This window comes from Alligator mississippiensis, chromosome 3, assembly GCF_030867095.1.
Source record: "Alligator mississippiensis isolate rAllMis1 chromosome 3, rAllMis1, whole genome shotgun sequence".
In the NCBI taxonomy this organism is placed as follows: Eukaryota; Metazoa; Chordata; order Crocodylia; family Alligatoridae; genus Alligator; species Alligator mississippiensis.
Window position 1 is genome coordinate 230527336 of NC_081826.1, and position 17936 is coordinate 230545271.

Genomic DNA, 17936 nt, shown 5'->3' on the forward strand with positions numbered 1-17936 from the left:
CCTTCCCCCTGCAGCCTCCAGGGCCAGGCTGCATGTGAAGGCTCAGACCCTGAGCTTACATACATGTTAATCCCTGCCCCTTTCTGGTCAGGTGACCTCAGACTTGTTGCAGGTGTGCCCCTTACCTTGATGGGTCACTCGCTTCTAAACAGCAGAATGTCCTTGCTGCTGTCCCTCTTACAGCTGGGCCCTGTTTAGCTGCCTGGGCTGCTGTAGTTTCTCTAGTTCTAAACTCCCTGTTGCACTTATCCATCCCTCAGGCCACTGCTCTTTCCTGCTCATCCATGTAGGTGTCAATGATGCTGCCAGGAATGACTGTGAGCAAATCAGAGGAGACTACAAGGCTCTTGCCAGGAGGATTAAGGAGCTTGGAGCACAAATAGTGTTCTAATTAATCTTTCCAGTGGAAGGCAAGGACCCAGGCAGGAACCATTGTATAATGGAAGTGAACACATGCCTGAGAGAGTGGTGTTGACATAAAGGCTTTGGATTCTTCAATAACGGGTGGATATTGTGGGAAGGAGGGCTGCTGTCAAGAGATGGGAGCCATCTAAGCAGAACTGGAAGGAGCATTTTTGGGCATCATGTGGCCATCCTAGTAAGCAGGGCAGTATACTAGGTTCCATGGGGGATAGTGAACAGGAACCTCCAGCAGCTAGGCAAGCAATCCAGAGGTGAAAGGACTGGAAGCAGCAGTTCAACTCTGGGAAAGGTCCAGAGAGCCACAGGACAGCAACAAGTGATGCAGTAGAGAAATGAGTAGATTGGAAGGCAAAATAAGTCCAGTATGTGTATACAGATGCAAAAACTATGGGGAACAAGCATGATAAGATGGAAGTCACAACCTGTGAAAGGAGCCACGATCTGATTGGTGTCACAAAGACCCAGTGGGATACCTCTTATGAGTGAGAACCTACTTAAGTTGTGGTTTCATGACTTCTGTGGAAAAAGCATGCAGTTTGAGAGAGAGCTACTGAGAAGCTGAGCTAGTGACATAGATCGACCCAGTGAAGGCACTGTCAGGAGAGCGAAGGGGTTTTGTCGCCATCTTTTAAGAAGCCAGATGCAATGCTGCAACAGTTCTGCAGTGTGAAGATAAGTGAAAAGAAATCCACTGAGAGCCATTTGAGATGCTACACTTGTGCTAGTGAAGGCATTCGTGGCTGCCAATATTCCTCTGGAGAAAATTGTTAACCCTAAAGTAAGGCACTACTTGAACAGACACGTGCCAGATGCTGGCAGTTTCCCATGTGCAGGCAAGCTTTGCTGAGATAATCTACAAGGAGTAATAGCTTTATGTTCAGGCTATAAAATCCGCATTGGCAGGATATGAATCGATCTTGATTTGTAGCAGATGAAGCAACAGATGTCCAAGATAACTATGTTCTGCACATTTTATTTGTACCTGGGTGCTGGACAGACTGCAACCTGCCTGTGTTTCAAAGACAGCCAGTTCACCTTGTGTCTGTCAATTTTTCTACTGTGGCACAAGCTGTAGGAAAGGCTGTTGTACAGTATGGTTTGGAATTTAACAAGATCTCAGCATTTCTGACTGATAATGCAGTGCACATGTAGAAAACTTTCTCTAATGTGCTTTATGGAATGATGCCCAATGCAATTCATATCGCCTGTAATGCACATATCGTTTCTTTAGTAAGTAACATCTGAAGCATACGTTTTCCTGATGTGGATAGCCCGCTTTTGTCTTTAAAAAGCGTTCATACATTGTCCAGGCCATAAGTTTCGATACAGGCAGTCCATTGCCTATCAAAGAGGGAATCTACACACGACTGTGTCACTTTTACCAGTGCTGGTGCTTACAAGGTTAATGCAGTTTGTTACTACACAAGGAATATGAAGTAAAGAACCTTGTCTGCCTATGTCCTTAGACCAACACGGCTACAACCTACACCCCTGAAGTACTACAAGGAGTTTGTGTGCAAGGAGCTTGAAATCACCCAGCACAAAGTGCATGCTTAAACTATGCAGTCTCTTAAGACAGGGCAACATTGAAGACCAAGTTTGTGACTGAAAATGATCCAGTTAATGAACCTTTTAACATGGTTTGAAAATCATCAGCCTTTGATCCATCAAGTGCACAACAAGCTAATGAGTTTGATAAGTTGGATTGAAGACATGGATCACAGGAACTTTCAAATTGTCAGTGTGAAAATAAGCGGAGACGAAAACTGTTCCAGACAATATCTGCAAAGTTGAATGAGTACTACCAATATGATTAGTCACTACCACTGCAGTTTAAATAACTAGCTGCTGCCTTTTTTTTAGTGCTGTTCACATTTTTTACTCCAGTCAGGTGCCTTTGCTGAGTTTTGACCTTCAGCTACTGAATACAATCCCTGGATGGAAGAAAGAGCATGACAGTGAACATGCTGCTTACATGAACTTTGTCAAAGAGTGCCAGATGCCTTTGACTGTTTTGAGAGTCTGTTTCTGATCAGTTTCCACATCTCTACAACTAGGCAAAATTATCCAAAAGTTATGAGAGAGTCCTTATGGGTGACTTCAATTTTCCAGACATCTGCTGGAAGAATAGTACAACTAAGCACAAAATGTCAAGCCAGTTCCTAACTTGTGTGGAGGAAGATGCAAAGAAGGCAGTGCTACTCAACACCTACTTTGCCTCAGCCTTCACAAAAAAATTAAGCTGCAGCCAGGCACCTAATAGGAATCATTGGATAAGGAAGGGGACAAGCTGAGGAACGTGATAGAGAATTTTGATGGGTCTGAATGGATTCAAATCAGCAGGGCCTGATGAACTTCATCTCAGGATGCTGAAGGAATTGCCAGAAGAGATCTCAGAGCCTTTGGCAATGATATTCATGAAGTCATGGGAGAAAGGCCAGGTACCAGAGATTAGAAAGGGCCAACAGTGCCCCTCTTTAAAAAAAGGCAAAAAGGAGCCCCTGGGAAAACTACAGACAGGTTAGCCTTACCTCAGTACCTGGGAAGTTACTGGAACATATCTGAAAGAAGTACATTTGCAAGTATCTGGAGGAAGAAAGGCTGATTATAAGCAGCCAACATGGATTTATTGAGAACAAATCATGCCAAACAAACCTGATCTCCCTTTTTGACCAATTAACTACTTGGATGGGTGAAAGGAAATGCTGTGGATACAGTGTATCTGCATTTCAACAAGGCTTTTGATTAGGTTTCACATGACATTCTCACAAACAAATTGGAGAAATGTGCTCTAGACAAGATTACTGCAATGTGGATGGACAACTCACTCAATAGCCACAAGCACAGAGTAGGTATAAATGGATCCAAGTCAGATTGGCAAGAGGTTTCCCTTGGAGTCCCATAGGGGGTCAGTCCTGAGCCCTGTACTGTTTTATGTGTTTGTTAAAGATTTAGATTTTAGAATAGAGGGCTTATTGAATAAATCTACAGATGACACAAAACCGGAAGGATTGCCAATGTGCTGGAAGACAGGAGTGCAATTCAGAGGGATCTTGAGTGATTGGGAAGCTGGACTGTGGAGCTAACAGGATGAAGTTGAATGCTGGCTATTGCAGGGTGCGACACTTCAGGAAGAATAATCAAAAACACATTCAAAATGGGTGACACCTGCTTGGATGGCAGCACTGCAGAGAAGGATCTGGGACTCTTGGTGGATTGCAGACTCAGTGTGAGTCTTCAGCATGATAGCAGCCTTCAGATATCTGAAGGGCTGCCATAAAGATGAAGGAAAACACCTTTTCTTTCTTGCTGGAGAGAGCAGAATGTAGGCAAGTGGCTTGAAGTTGTAGCAAAGTAGGTTTAGATTGAATATCAGGAATAAACATCTCTGTTAGAACAGAGAGGCAGTGGAATGGCCTGTTTAGGGAAGTTGTGGAATCTCCATCATTGGAGGTGTTCAAGAGGAGGTTGGATAAGTATTGGACAGGGATGATCCAGGAGTGGTTGTGTCTGTGCTATGCTCAGGGTATTTCCCATGGTACTGGGCATTGCCATAGGGGGGTGGAAAGGAATTTTTCCCTCTCCTTGTTAACACATGTTAGGGTGGGGGGTGCTCACCTTCCTCAGAAACATTGGGTGTGGGCTGCAGGGCTGGGGATTTGGACCAAGGTGTGACAGTACTCCTATTGGGATTTAAACCCAGGGGTTCCTGGGTAGAGGGTCTGGTCCCTCTGTTTAGGGTCACATTGATTGTCACATTTGGGGTGAGGAAGATATTTTACCCCATGATCAGATTGGTAAGGACTGTGGAGGTTTTTATGTTCTGCTGTAGCCAGGGGTATGGTCCTTTTCCTTGGATCTCTCCAACCCATTTAAAAAACTCTTGGATGTAATGTTTGCAGCAGTAGGATGTTGGCTGCTGTGATGCTCTTGCTTTTCCTGTGGCAAGTTAGGGTATTATGTCTTATGGTTGTGTCAGATTTGCCAGTGAAGTTGTAGTAATAGGTTAGACAATGATTTTTATAGGATGGTTTGGATAAGGATGATCAAATCTCTAGTGGGACATTGGACTAGACCTCCAAAGGTCCCTTCTAGCCCTACTTTTTCTATGATTCTGTGACTTTGAAATAGGCATAAATGACACTAAATGATAAACCTTTTTTGTTATGTTTTTAGTTAAGTTCCTAGTTGTTGTCTGCTGAAATTCATGGCATTTCTAAGTGGAAAACTGGCTTGCTTTTTTGTTCCAAGCATCAACATCAGCTGACCAGACATGCTAACTTCACTGGGCTGTTGGCAACGTAGCTGAGAGAAGCTTCAGAAGCATTGATATTGTTAGAAAGAGAGCTTGGTTTATGTATGGAAAGTTATATTTACAGCAGTAGTAGTATCCAGAAATATTAACAGAAGCTGATGGAAGGGACTTTTGCCCATACCATGAAAAACTTCTGATTTACTAGTTATGCTGGATTTTTAAAGCCTTTGTAAGTATATTGTGCATCGTGAAAATTCATTTACCAAAGAGCTCTGTAAGTGTCCATACTTAACTGAGCTACACAATCAATGTAATATCATGAGGAAAATGTAGCGTAAGAAGAAAAGAATGAGAGTTTGGAAAGTCAGAGAAAAGGTAAATTTGTGAATACCAGGAAAGAACAAAGAAGTGGTCGAAGTGGTGTATAATTAAATATTAATTTTAGGCAGCAAACCTATGAAATGGCATCACACACATTTTGTGTTTCAGCTGTTGGGAAATATGTAGATTTTCAGTTTTTTATTGAAAAAAGTTACTGGTTCTTTTTCATAGATTTTAAACTAATGGTATCACTTGCCTGTGTTTAACAATAGCATTAGACAGTAGTAGTGGGAGATTCTACAATCTATCTTTTCATTTCAATAGGTAGGGCTGATTTAAACGACATGATATGATGACAGTAAGGGGTTAAGCATTTATTTTTAACCTCCAGGGTGTAGAGTCTGTTTTGCTGTATATGAAAGTCCTAACACTTGTCCTAACACTGTTTCTATTTCTGTCATTCTGAAACTGGCTTACTTCTGCCCTTGTGAGCTTTTTCTAAAATTAATTTGAGGTTAACTGGATTACGTTGTATATTCTTGTCCTGTTGGGGATGTGTAGGTTGGGCAGCAAGGCTGCCAGTTAAAGAATGCAGTACTGAAAGCCTCAGAAGATGAGTTGTTTGGGGTTGACTACTGTCTTCGTTCCTTGGCGCACATGGTCAGGAATTAAGTTATAAACTTGACTACCTGAACAACGTTGCAGAAGCGAAGGATTATGGGACTTGGTTATCTATAGGGATGTAAATATTGTTGAAAAATGTTTGTTTAATCTCCTCTAACTTTATTGGTTAAACAATGAACTGATAACATAGCAACTCATATGTAACTGGCCCCCAGAGCCCTTTGCCTTGGGGTGGGGGCAGGAGGCAAGCTCAGCCAGACAAAACAGCCCTGCCCTGGGAGGGAGCACCTATGAACCACCAGCCAGTTGCTTAACTGATGAGTCTAATGACTTCTCACTGTTTTTCTCTTAGGCTATGGATACTAGTTCCCGCTTGCCTCTTCCCCTCCTCTCTTATTCGCTCCTCCCTCCCTCCCTCCTGCTGCCTTCTGATTCCTGGTGGAGCACTGGGTGGCTTCCTTTCCCCTTTTCCCTGCTAGATTGCACCTGCTCTGAGCTAAAGGATAACCGGTAAGCTAACCGGTTATGACTGCATTTATTGGTTAAATGATTAGTCCTTTAATCTTTCGCCTCCCTAGTTATCTGGAGAGCACAATGAAGAAATATCTAAAAATAATAATTGGCATATTTTGTTTCAGGTGAATGTACTTGTTATGAGCTATATATAGTTGCATATGGGTAGGAAGAAGGATGTAATGAAAATCAGTTAGTGTTACTATGGAATTATTAAGATCTTTGAAGATAAAAAAGCACTGTGCTGTATTTAAGTAATTTATTTTCTATATTTTCCCAAATCCAAGATGACTTTGAATTTAAGATAACTCCCCAGTAATTAGGTTCTATATGTGGAAAATTATTTTCCACATATAGAACCTAATTATTGGGGGGTTGTCTTAAATTTGTCCTCCCCAAAGCAGTGGTGGGGACCAAGGGGCCTGTTCCCTCTGTACCATGCCCTTGTTTCCGCTGTACTTTCTACCTGCCCTAAGTGCCTGCCCTTCCCATTCCCCTCCCCCGCCCCCACATTTGAGTTGTTATGCTCATAAAAATAAATAAGTTAAACAAGTTCCTGAAACTGTCGCAATTACACTGGCTACAAAGAATTAGTTTCAACCTGAAAGATATTACTAAGGGGCCAGAGCTCTTTCACATTCTTCCTAGCAAAACTAATGCAGAAGGCATGGCAGGGTGGCACTTTAGAGCAGTGGTTTTCAATCTTTTTTCATTTGCAGACCCTTACAAAATTTCAGATGGCTGTGCAGACTCCTTTGCATTGTAAGTGTGGGTATTCACATACTTTTGATTGATCATAGTCATCTTTCGTGAACCCCTTACACATAGTCTGCAGACCCCCAGGTTTGTCCATACAACAGGTTGAAAACCACTGCTTTAGAGATTAACTTGTTCAAAAAGGCATAAGCTTTCATAAGAGACATCTTATAAATCAAGAATCAAGATTTTGTTTTGATAATTAAGCTTGAATCAGTTTCATAAGTACTTGACTTTATTTCTAAATGAAAAATACCTGCTTTCCAGGTATTGGTATGTGAAATGTTATACTACTGTAATAAATTCAAGCATAAAATATTTGATTCATACTTTCAAGTCTTACTGTTCACAATGAAAGAGCATGTAGGAGTACACCATGAGCTATTTAAAAGCCAATATTTTGTTTACACTTTGTAAATTAATTTTTTTATTTTAAAGTTTAGTAGTGAACTGTAACGTAAGGCATTGCTAGTGTTTTAACAGAAACATTTTTTAGATGGAAAAAATTAATTGAAATTTTAATGGTGAAGAAATGAATGATGGGTATAATAGTATTGGTTTATAATTGATTTATAGTATGGGGCATGTACTTTGTCTTCACTGACAAGAAAAAGATCAATTTTAAGTTACTTATCTTTCTGTATGTCTTTTAAAGAGTGGTATATTAGGTCTTGATTTAATGTTCTTATTTATGTTTTTGAGATTAATGTTTCATGGTTTTACAGCCATAATTCTGATTTCATATATTATCATGTGTAGATAGCATGATTTTAAAATCATGCATCTTTTGGTAAGAGGTCTGTTCTTGCTCAGATTGGAATTCAAATTTTGAGTTCAATTTATGCAGGTATCTTTTGGAATTTGAGGCGAGTTAGTTTTGTAGGTGAGGGGTCAGGAGCTGCGTTAGATATTAACATCACACAGAAGTAAATATTGCTTCTAACTAGTGACTTACTTCATTTTTAGTAATTTTATGTTGATAGCTTATGCACTAAAGCAACCTCAACTAACTTTTTTTTTCTTTTCCTTTCCCTTTCCTGCCCATATTCATAGCCCATAAAATTTACCTTGAAGTTATAAAAAACCCCCAAGTATAGTATTTTAAGGGTCAGGTTCCCAAAGGCATTACCATTTATTTTTGTGGGAGGTAGGCACAAGTATACCTTTTAAAGATCTGGGTCTAAGTGTTTCTCACAACTTCTAAATTTATAAAAAGAAGCTGTAATGTTCATTACAGATGCACTTTTATATGTTCTCCTTAGTAGAAGATTATTTTAGGGCCTGGATAATATTCTCATCATCAATATAGTTTACCCTTAGATTTTTTAGTGAATTATTGTTGTCACTGTCAAACCTGTTTCAGTAAAGAAACATGGTATGGACAGATGAGCATTTTAACTGCTTTAAAGAAGAGGTGCTACTCAGGAACACACCGCAGCTGTTACGCTGTAACTGTAAAGTATGCATGATTCTGTAGCATTATGAGCTAAATTCTCCAGTTTTGACCCTGGATGAAGCAGGTTTAAGTTGGAACAGTTCCTCTATTCTTGTGTTGCTACAGAATCATGTAGAGATAAATTAATCTGATGAACTTCAGTAAAGACAAGTGCAAAGTCCTGCACTTAGGACAGAACAATTACCAGTACAGGCTGGGAACTAACTGGCTAAGCAGCAGTTCTTCATAAAAGGACCTCGGTGTTACAGTGGACAGTAAGCTGAATATGAGCCAACAGTGTGCCCTTATGGTAAAGAAGGCTAACAGCATACTTGGCTGCATTAGTAGCAGTGTTGTCAGCCAGTCAAGGGAAGTGATCCTTCCCTTCTGTTGGGCCCTGGTGAGGCCACATCTAGAGTACTGTGTCCAATTTTGGGCCCTCCGCTGCAGACAGGATGTAGACAAATTGGAGAGAGTCCAGTGGAGGGTAGCAAAAATTGTTAGGGGGTGGGGGCACAGGCCTTCTGGGGAGAGGCTGAGGGAACTGGGCTTATTTAGTTTGGAGAAGAGAAGATTGAGGGGATTAAATAGCAGCCTTTATCTACCGGGGGGGGGGGGGGTGTTCCAAAGAAGGTGGAGCTGGATTGTTCTTAGTGGTGGCAGATGACTGGACAAGGAACAATGGTCTCAAGTTGCAGCAAGGGAAGTTTAAGTTAGATATTAGAAAAAACTTTCTGACTAGCAGGTTGGTGAAGCACTGGACCAGGTTACCCAGAGGGATTGTGGACTCCATTCTTGGGCGTTTTTAGGGCTTGGCTTGACAAAGCTCAGGCTGGAATGATCTAGTAGGGGCTGGTCCTGCTTTGAGCAGGGGGTTGGACTAGATCAGGGGTCAGCAACCCCTGGCATGTGTGCCGAGCATGGCACGCAAGGCTATTTTGCTTGGCACGCCACTGCTAGCCCGTGCTCTAAGCAGCTGCTGCCAGCCATGGAGCCCAGGCTGCTGCCAGCAGGTGGCTGGGAGGCTGCAAGCCCTGCTGCAAGCATACTGGGCTCTGTGGGCCTGCTGCAGCTAGGAGGCTGCAAACAGCTGCTCCAGGCTCCAGCATGTCAGCACTCCAGCACCTTCCAAGGTAGTCATTATGGTTTTTTTGACACTCCAGCCAAAAAACGTTGCCTACCCCTGGACTAGATGATCTCCTTACAACCCTAATTTCCTATGATTCTATGATGCCTGTCCCCTCTACAGTGCCCCTGTCTGCAGCCTTTCCTGCTGCTCTTTCATGCTTCTCTGTCTCTTACTGCAGAGGGGCCAGGGATCAGTGGAAAGGGTAAAGCTCAGGCCATTTGGGTGTTCCAGGGGCAGCATGGATGGGTAGAGATTTGGGGCCTGACAGGGGACTGGACTGAGTTCTCCAGCCTGTGTCAGCAAAAGGTTGCTGACCCCTAGTGTAAAGGATTGGATTTGAAAAACTGCTCGCCCTGCACTCTGACTACTGCATGATTTGTATTGCTAAAATTCTGGGCTAGTCCATTGTATCACTAGGTGTGCCTGTTTATTCTGTGGTTTTCTTTCTTTTTAGTTGAAAAACAGCAGTTTTAGTTTGCTTAAGTTTTTGTTTTTTTTTTACTTAATTGCCTTAAAAAGGATAAAGAAGAGACTTATTTCTTTCAAAACTGAAAGATAACTCCTTAGATGCATTTATATACTGCTCATAAATGTGTACAGCACTGTGTTGATATTTTAATAATTGGACCTGTCATGTTAAATAAGCAAGGAAAATGTGCTTCACTCATAACCACATTGTATTGTTTAAAAGGTCTGCTGTTTCATAGTCACGTGCAAAATGTTAGCGGTAACAGTTGTGCCTGAATTAGATGTTTAAGGAGAATGCACCTTCTCTTTCTTACAGCTAATCTGTTTGAGATAAAGCTTCCCACAACTTGATGGGTTTATGTTAGGCTAGTTTTTAGTTGTTGATAGAGCAATTGTTAGGCAAACACTACAAATCAATGGTGGTTACAGTGAATATGTTCTGGTTTGTCTTGTACATGATTTCATGATTAATAAATAAGGAAAGCCCTGAATTCTTATATTTGGTTACCAGACCTGACAAGTGTTTTTCTTCTTTACAGATCTTTTCCAATTTATCGTTGAATGAGCGCTGTCTTTCAGCATCATTAGTATGTAAATACTGGCGTGACCTCTGTTTAGACTTCCAGTTTTGGAAGCAACTGGACCTCAGTAGTCGTCAGCAGGTATGGTGGAGCACTGTGTGGATTATGAAATGCAGTTATGAAAATGGATTGTATGTGACCAATTCAAAATTTGTTCTTAAGACTTTTTCTTGCTTTTGGCCAAGTGTCTCATGTTAGATGGTGCCTTCCTTACTTCTACTTTTACACTTTTGTTTTGGTAGTTTTCATTTTTTCTAGTGGACTTTTGGTAAAAACTGAAATCCTTTGTTGGAATAGTGTGAGAACGTTGCTTAGTTAAAATACTGTGCATTGCTTTTCTCAGCTACTCATTGTATAGTTCTTGTGATTAAGAGTAACTTTCAAATATTTGGCCTTGGTTGAGATGCCTGCTTTATTTAGCTTATGATCGGAATTGGTGAAGGGTTGCCAATAGTTTGTAATTTTGGTTATGGTTGTCCAGCTGGTGCTTGGTTCAGTTTTATCTGGGGCAGAGATGTAGCTTTTATGACCCTGCTCACCAGTAGGAGGATTCTTTTTTTTTTGTGCGTCTCCTTGATGACAAGCCTGGAATGAAATTGGTTTGGGAGGGCTCTAAAGTTCATTTGGTTACTTAATTGAGTTTTTTGTATATAACATAATTTTTATTGGGCCTGCCCTTGGGTCATCCGTAATTATTCTTCTGAATAATTCTTTTAATGTCTTCTCTAAACTTTTGTGTCATGGTTTTTATATTATACTCTATCAGACCATGAGGTTAGCAGTGATTTCAGGTTCCAGCTTGGAGCACTGGTTGTACTCTGAAGTTCACCTTCCATATATGAAAGTAATACCATATTAACCTGAATCCAAGATGACCCCGATTTTAAGATGACCCCTTCACCAATAATTAGATTCTATACATGGAAAATTTATAAAATTGTTTTGGAGGGTTGTCTTAATTCTTCCCCCTACCACTGGTGCAGTGGAGAAAGTGGTAGGGGTGGATAGGTGATGGGCGAGATGGGGAGGACAGGTGAAGGGGGTTCAAGCAGCTTGACCCCTGCCCCTTGCCCCTGTTTTCCCTTCAGCCTCTGGGTCTGGGACCTAGCTGGAGTTGCTGCTGCTATCGGGCCAGGCCAGGGCTGGAACAAGCATGTGCTCCATGTCCCGAGCTGGGCAGGGTGAAGCCTGCTGGAGCAAGGGGAAGTGGCTGAGGAGATAAATGGGGAGCCTGAGCCTATGGTGGTGCTGGGGTGGCAGGCAGTGGGGCAGAGGCAGTGGGATGCAGGCAGCAGCTGCAGCTCTCTCCCTGAGCCAGGGATGGAGCTGGAACTAGAGCCGGAACAGCTGCCTGCATCTTGTACTCAAATCCAAGACAGTGGGATTTTTCCCCATCTAAAATGGGGTGGGGACCTTGTCTTGGATTTGAATAAATATGGTTGTTTTGTCATGTGCAGTGCATTCCCCTCCCCCTTGTTTGTGATCAAGTTGTAGATTTAGTTCTTTTATGGGGGAAGTGTTATTTTAATGACTTGATCTAAGAGGTTTGTAATTGAGTTTACCTATTATATGAGTCCCTGCCATTAAAATATTCAGCCAATTATTTAATGGAATATACTAAATCAGTCTATTCCACAGAAGCATCCTTTGTCATCGTATTTTTTCCCTTGAAAGTCGCTATGGTTTTACAGCTAACCATTGACTGATGAAGTAACAAGAGAGAAGCTAGATTGCCATTACTGAAAAGAAAGATTGTGTCCAGCATAGAAAATGTTTATTTCTGAAAGGGACAGTGGCAAAGATTTCTTTATTTCATCTGCCCACAGGAAGAATAATTCTAATCTGCTTTAAATGACAGATGAGTATTGTAAAGTCAGCTTGACTGGTTTTGCTTCTGTTTTCTAAAAGTAATTTCTTTCTCTTCCTTGCTATGTGGAATCTTCTCTTTGTTTTCATGATATAGTTAGTTTTACACTGTGTCATTATTCAGTAACTTGATAAAATGTGTTTTTTTTTCTTTCATCGGCTTAAACAGCAGGGGTTGAGTTGTGTTCATCATCTTGGACAGGATTTGCATTTTGCTAATATCTTGATATGTGTCAAGGTGCCAAAGAAAAAGGCAGCATGTAGTACTAGCTAGTTGATAAACATGTGCATGGATTAACTGACACCTTAAAAAAATCAAATTGTCCATTCTGCCTTTGCTTCTTTCATTTCCCTGTCAGTGTCTTGGATCACTGGTTATCACTGACTTTTTTAAACTGCTGCAGATTTTGACAAATCAGTTGTTGCTGACATTGTTGCAGTTACTGACATTTGTCTGACTATTGTTGGCAACCAGTATGGAATGTAATCCATACCTTTTTGTTTGAAGAGTGATAAGTGGCTCCAGAAAACAAAACCCTTACAATTTGTTATTGTGACAGAAGAAAAAAACTACAAACAAATGAGAATTTATTTGCCCTTTTCTTTGAAATAAGGGTTTCCTTAATTCGCAGGGATTAGGACAGGTTTCATAGATTCATAGATGTTAGGGTCGGAAGGGACCTCAATAGATCCGACCCCCTGCATAAGCAGGAAAGAGTGCTGGGTCTAGATGACCCAAAAAATCTTAGCAAGGTAACCATAACATTGATTTCAGTGATCTGTGCCTGGAATCTGTGTAAACTAAATGTGCCCCCCCCTCCCCGTGGTTGATAGAAATACTTCTTCCAACCAAGTCATAGTTTTTGTGGTTTCAAATATGTTCCTCTACTGTTTTTTTCAAGATATTTTTAATCAAAGTTAAAATTGACTATGACGATATTAAACTGAGAATTTGGATTTGTTGACAGGTCAACGACGAGTTATTGGAAAAAATTGCATCAAGAAGCCAGAACATAACTGAAATCAATATTTCTGATTGTCGCAACGTATCAGATACAGGAGTGTGTGTGCTAGCTTTTAAATGTCCTGGACTCCTAAGGTATACTGCTTACAGGTGTAAACAGCTTTCTGACACATCTATCATTGCAGTTGCCTCTCAGTGTCCTCTGCTACAGAAAGTACATGTAGGCAATCAAGACAGACTTACTGATGAAGGACTCAAACAGGTAACATTACATTTTAATCGAAATAAATTTGTTGATGCCAAACTTAATGGTTTTTCCAATGTTATGCTTTCTTCTAGATTTGGGCTAGTCCTTTTAGCTAAATGAACCTTACTGTGAAAGAAGTTAACAAAAGGGTCAGGAAGCTTGGTGTTTCTCTTGATGCATAGTATGAAATAAATACTCTTTTATCTAAATCCTACCAAAATGGAGCAAAAGATATTGAAATATATGCATTAGACCAGGAGCAGAAGTTATTCATTGGTCACTGTGAGTTTCTCTTAAGGTTATCCTTTTGCAAATTAACGCCATCTTTTGAGCAGTTCTTTATAGGGAATAAAGCAATTTGGCTGTAAAAAAGTTAAACTGATATTTTAACTTCTGTATTTGGTCAGGGGGCAGGAGTTCTGGTTATAGACTCAGAAATGAATTCTTTGCTCTGCTCTGCTTTCCTTCATCCTAAATAATCCTGGGGCTCCTAATTTCCTTCTGTAGGTTACAGAGATATTTTTCTGGTAACTGGACATTATAGGGCATTAAAAGAAATCTCCATACAGTTACTTTTTAATGGATCCTTTTTAATCTTTTATTTCTTTCACTTCTATCCTTTTCATAATTTCTGCCTCTGAAGTAACAGGATTGTTAAAGGGTTAAACCCAGGGTTTGTTGAAATATGCTGGAGAGATCCAAGGAAGAGGGCTATGCCCCCTGCTACAGAGGAAGGTAAAAACCCTCACAATGCTTACTACTCTTATCACGGGGTAAAATCCCTTACTTGCTCCAGTTGTGGCAGTTGGTGTGACCCTGAGCAGAGGGGCAAGACCATCTAGCCAGGAACCTCTGGGGCTTAGTTTCAACAGGAGTACTGTCACACCCCTGTCAGAATCGCCAGCCTTTCCTGCAGCTAGCACCCAAGGTTAACCCCCCACCTCCCAACACATATAGTAAACAGGAAGGGAAAATAACTCCTTTCTAGCTTCATGTGGCAACCAGAAGTGTGAGTAATACTTGTAGTATACCACAGGCATAGCTATTTCTAGATCCTCCCTGACCAGTACTTATCCCGACCCTTTCTGAACACCTCCAGCATTGGAGAATGCCACAACTTCCCTAGGCAGTCTATTCCACTGCCTTGCTGTTCTAACAGTGAAGGTTTTTCCTCCTGACATTGGGCTCCTGTAGATGTGCAGGGAGCCTGCTCTGATGTGCTAGAAATCCAGTGAGTCAGAGCAGACTTGATTAATTGAATCTGCTGGAGCATGGAAATTGGTGTGCTCTGGTGGCTTTTCCTGTCATGTGTATCAGCGTCTCTGTGCTGAAAAAATGGCAGCCGGATGCTTTGAAAAAATGGCAGCAGGGTGCTTTGAAACGCATTCAATGAGCTTTAGTTCAAAGTGCCCTGCTGCCACCTTTTCAGTGCAGGGATGCTGATACAAGGTGATGTGTGGGTACTTTTAATTGGTGCAGCTTACTAATTAAAAGTGCCTGGCACTGCATCCCAGAGCACATGCAAAAATGCCCATTGAGTCCAAACCTGCTTTGCTTTTTTCTCTCTGCAGCAGGAGAGAAAAGGTCCTTTCTCTTTATGGCATCCCTTCAGATTTTTGAAGAAGATCAAGACCCCTCCTAAGAACCTTTTCCGCAAGCTGAACTTGCCCAAAACTGCACACAGTAATCTAGATGAGGCATAACCAGTTCAATCTTTTTGGGTTTAGGAGTGAACATAATTTAGTGCCTATGACCTGTAAATTAAAATAAAATCTCTGAGGCAAATCTTCCTCTTTAAAAACAGTCCTTTTGTGTTGCTTTTGATGGCTCTTGGTGTCTCCAAAGCAATACCTGTGCTGGCAGGGCACAGTGTTCACTTGTGGTCATTAATAGGGCTGAAGCTACTGACCACAAGAATGGTGTGTATACACATTTTGTGATAGCTTCCTTACAAAGGCAGAAACCTTCTGTTATTTGCTGTATGATAGGCTTCTTGTGGGTCAGTTGCATATGTGGATATGCTTACTGTTCTAGCTCAGAACCTGAGTTCTGTCAGCAAAACTGTATGGTGCAGACCAAGCCATAATTTTTCTTTCATTAAAGGGAAGTTTTAATCTGAAATGACTGTTACAAGAACAAAAAGTTTTCATGAAAGCAGAGTTCATCATTAGGCATATTCTGCAAATTGTTACATCATTTCAACCCCATTTTAAGTTTTTGGAAATATTAATTAACTTGAGAAAAAATAAGATCAGAAATAACAAATGTAGTATTCTCAACATGATTTTGTTTAGGGCATTCTTGTATGAGGATTTTTCCCTACAGCTATACAGGCTAGAAACTGTTCTTTTAAATTACATTTTGGGTTTCAAGTATTGATAAACATCACAAGACTTTTAATTAATTTGCCAGAGTTGGGAATGTTAACTAACATATACATTAAATGAACATTGTCAAAGACTAACTACATAGAAACTGGGAAAGACAGTGAGTCCGCTGGCTGTTAGCCGAATATCTTGTGCTTTAAAATTTTGTATTTAAATTAAGTAACAGATTTATTTAAAATTTTTGCAAAAGTAATATTTATCCATGCCTCGGATGTTACCAGTTGGGAGAAGATGTACTTTCTTATTTATACCAAATAAAGAAGTTGATTCTGGCTTCATCAAAAACTTGAGACAGCTCATAAGACAGAGACATTTTTGTGTCTATGTAAAACATGCGTTGTTCCTTGCAATAATTTGTAAGACTGCACAAGTTCTGTCTCTGGAACTTCAAAAATGAATGAACAAGAGTTTCGTTCAGTCTTCTACATGTTCTTACACAACGAATGAAGCAACAGTAGCATTTTGGGAGCTGAAAATGTACGTTTGTCTTGCATGCTGGAAATGCAAGTGCATTATGTGAGACCATTAATTTTTTAAAACTCTGGTTGCTTTTTAGCAATGAAGAAGAGTGCAATGCAAAAAAAATATTGTTTCATAAGTAATTTTATAGTATCTTTGTCTCATCTGTTTACTTTTGAAAATCAATTTAAGGTTGTATCTTTATTATGTCACCAAAGTATGGTCAGCAGGAACTGTTGGTTCTCAGTTTTCTTCTAAGGAGGCTGCGCTATAGTAAACTGAACCAAATTTGAAGGAACCTGTCCCAATCAATTCCAAAGGGGACTTAAGAAAAAACCGTGATTTTACCCATCTGCTTGTTCTTTTTGAGGTTGTTTGGCTTTCAGACAGTTCTTATTTGCCAGTGACTGCAGACCTGGCAGCAAAGCTGTTCTTCCTAGCTACTGCCTGTGAATCTTATATTTTTCTTGAGCATCGAGCTGTTAAAATTAGTTATCAATTGAGGAAATTATCTCCTTAAAGTGACTCAATTTGACATATCACAGTATACCTTTGGCTGATACGTCTGAGTTTTTCAAGGCTTGATTGCCACTGGAACCGAATTCTGAGTTGATCTAATTTGCAGATGAAAACAGAGTTTGTTTGTGTGGTGGTGTTTTTTACTGCCTTGCCTATTGACTTGCATTAATAAGTGTGCTTCCCAAAGCTTAAAGCAAATTAATATGAACGATGACTGACATTTAAACTAATACAAGAAAACTCATAAAAAAAATCATGTTAAATCAGGTATGTTGGAGCTTGGTTGGTCATGATGGCTGCTCAGAGATTTCTTCTATCAGCAGACTTAGTTTTTCTGCTTGGTGTGCTGTAAGTTTTTTTGTTTTATTGGCTGTTCATGGTTAAGACTCACTTTCGCCTTTCTTGCAACATTTTTTTACTTGTTTGTTAATTGTATTAGTGTAGCTCTCGGGCAAGGTTGTTCCTAGGAAGAAAACAAAACCCAAACATTTACAAATGAATTTCTATTCCTTTTTATTTTTTGTTGTTGTTTTTATTTTTTCCTTTAAGCACTTGCATTATTTTATTTACTTGCAGCTGGGCTCAAAGTGCAGAGAACTGAAAGACATTCATTTTGGCCAGTGTTACAAGATCTCAGATGAGGGAATGATCATTATAGCAAAAGGATGTCTGAAGTTGCAAAGAATATACATGCAGGAGAACAAATTAGTAAGTACTTGTATACAATTTGAATGGAATGTAAGAGCATTTTAACAGCTCTTTGTTCTCAATGTTTTCCCCAGTTACTCGGTACTTAAAGCTTTTTTTGAATATTTCCTGCCCCTCCACCCGTGCCCGCCCCCCCCCCCCCCCCCCCGTGATCTGCCAAAACAACTTCTCTAGCTATGAGATTTCAAGTTTTGTACAGAAAGCAACACAGATCATGGTTGACAAACTCAATAACAAAATGCTGTTCATATTTATCAGATAGGTTATGGTCCAAAAAGACT

At 40.4% G+C, this 17936-nt stretch overlaps 1 protein-coding gene across 1 annotated transcript in view; it reads left to right on the forward strand.

Moving 5' to 3' along the window:
- Positions 1–17936, forward strand: part of FBXL17 (F-box and leucine rich repeat protein 17) — a 503943-nt gene that overhangs the window by 7881 nt on the left and 478126 nt on the right. Inside the window, exons 2-4 of the mRNA XM_014597223.3 lie at positions 10464–10586; positions 13340–13597; positions 17524–17655. Of these exons, the coding sequence (XP_014452709.2) occupies positions 10464–10586; positions 13340–13597; positions 17524–17655 (513 nt within the window). The remainder of the gene's footprint in view (positions 1–10463; positions 10587–13339; positions 13598–17523; positions 17656–17936) is intronic.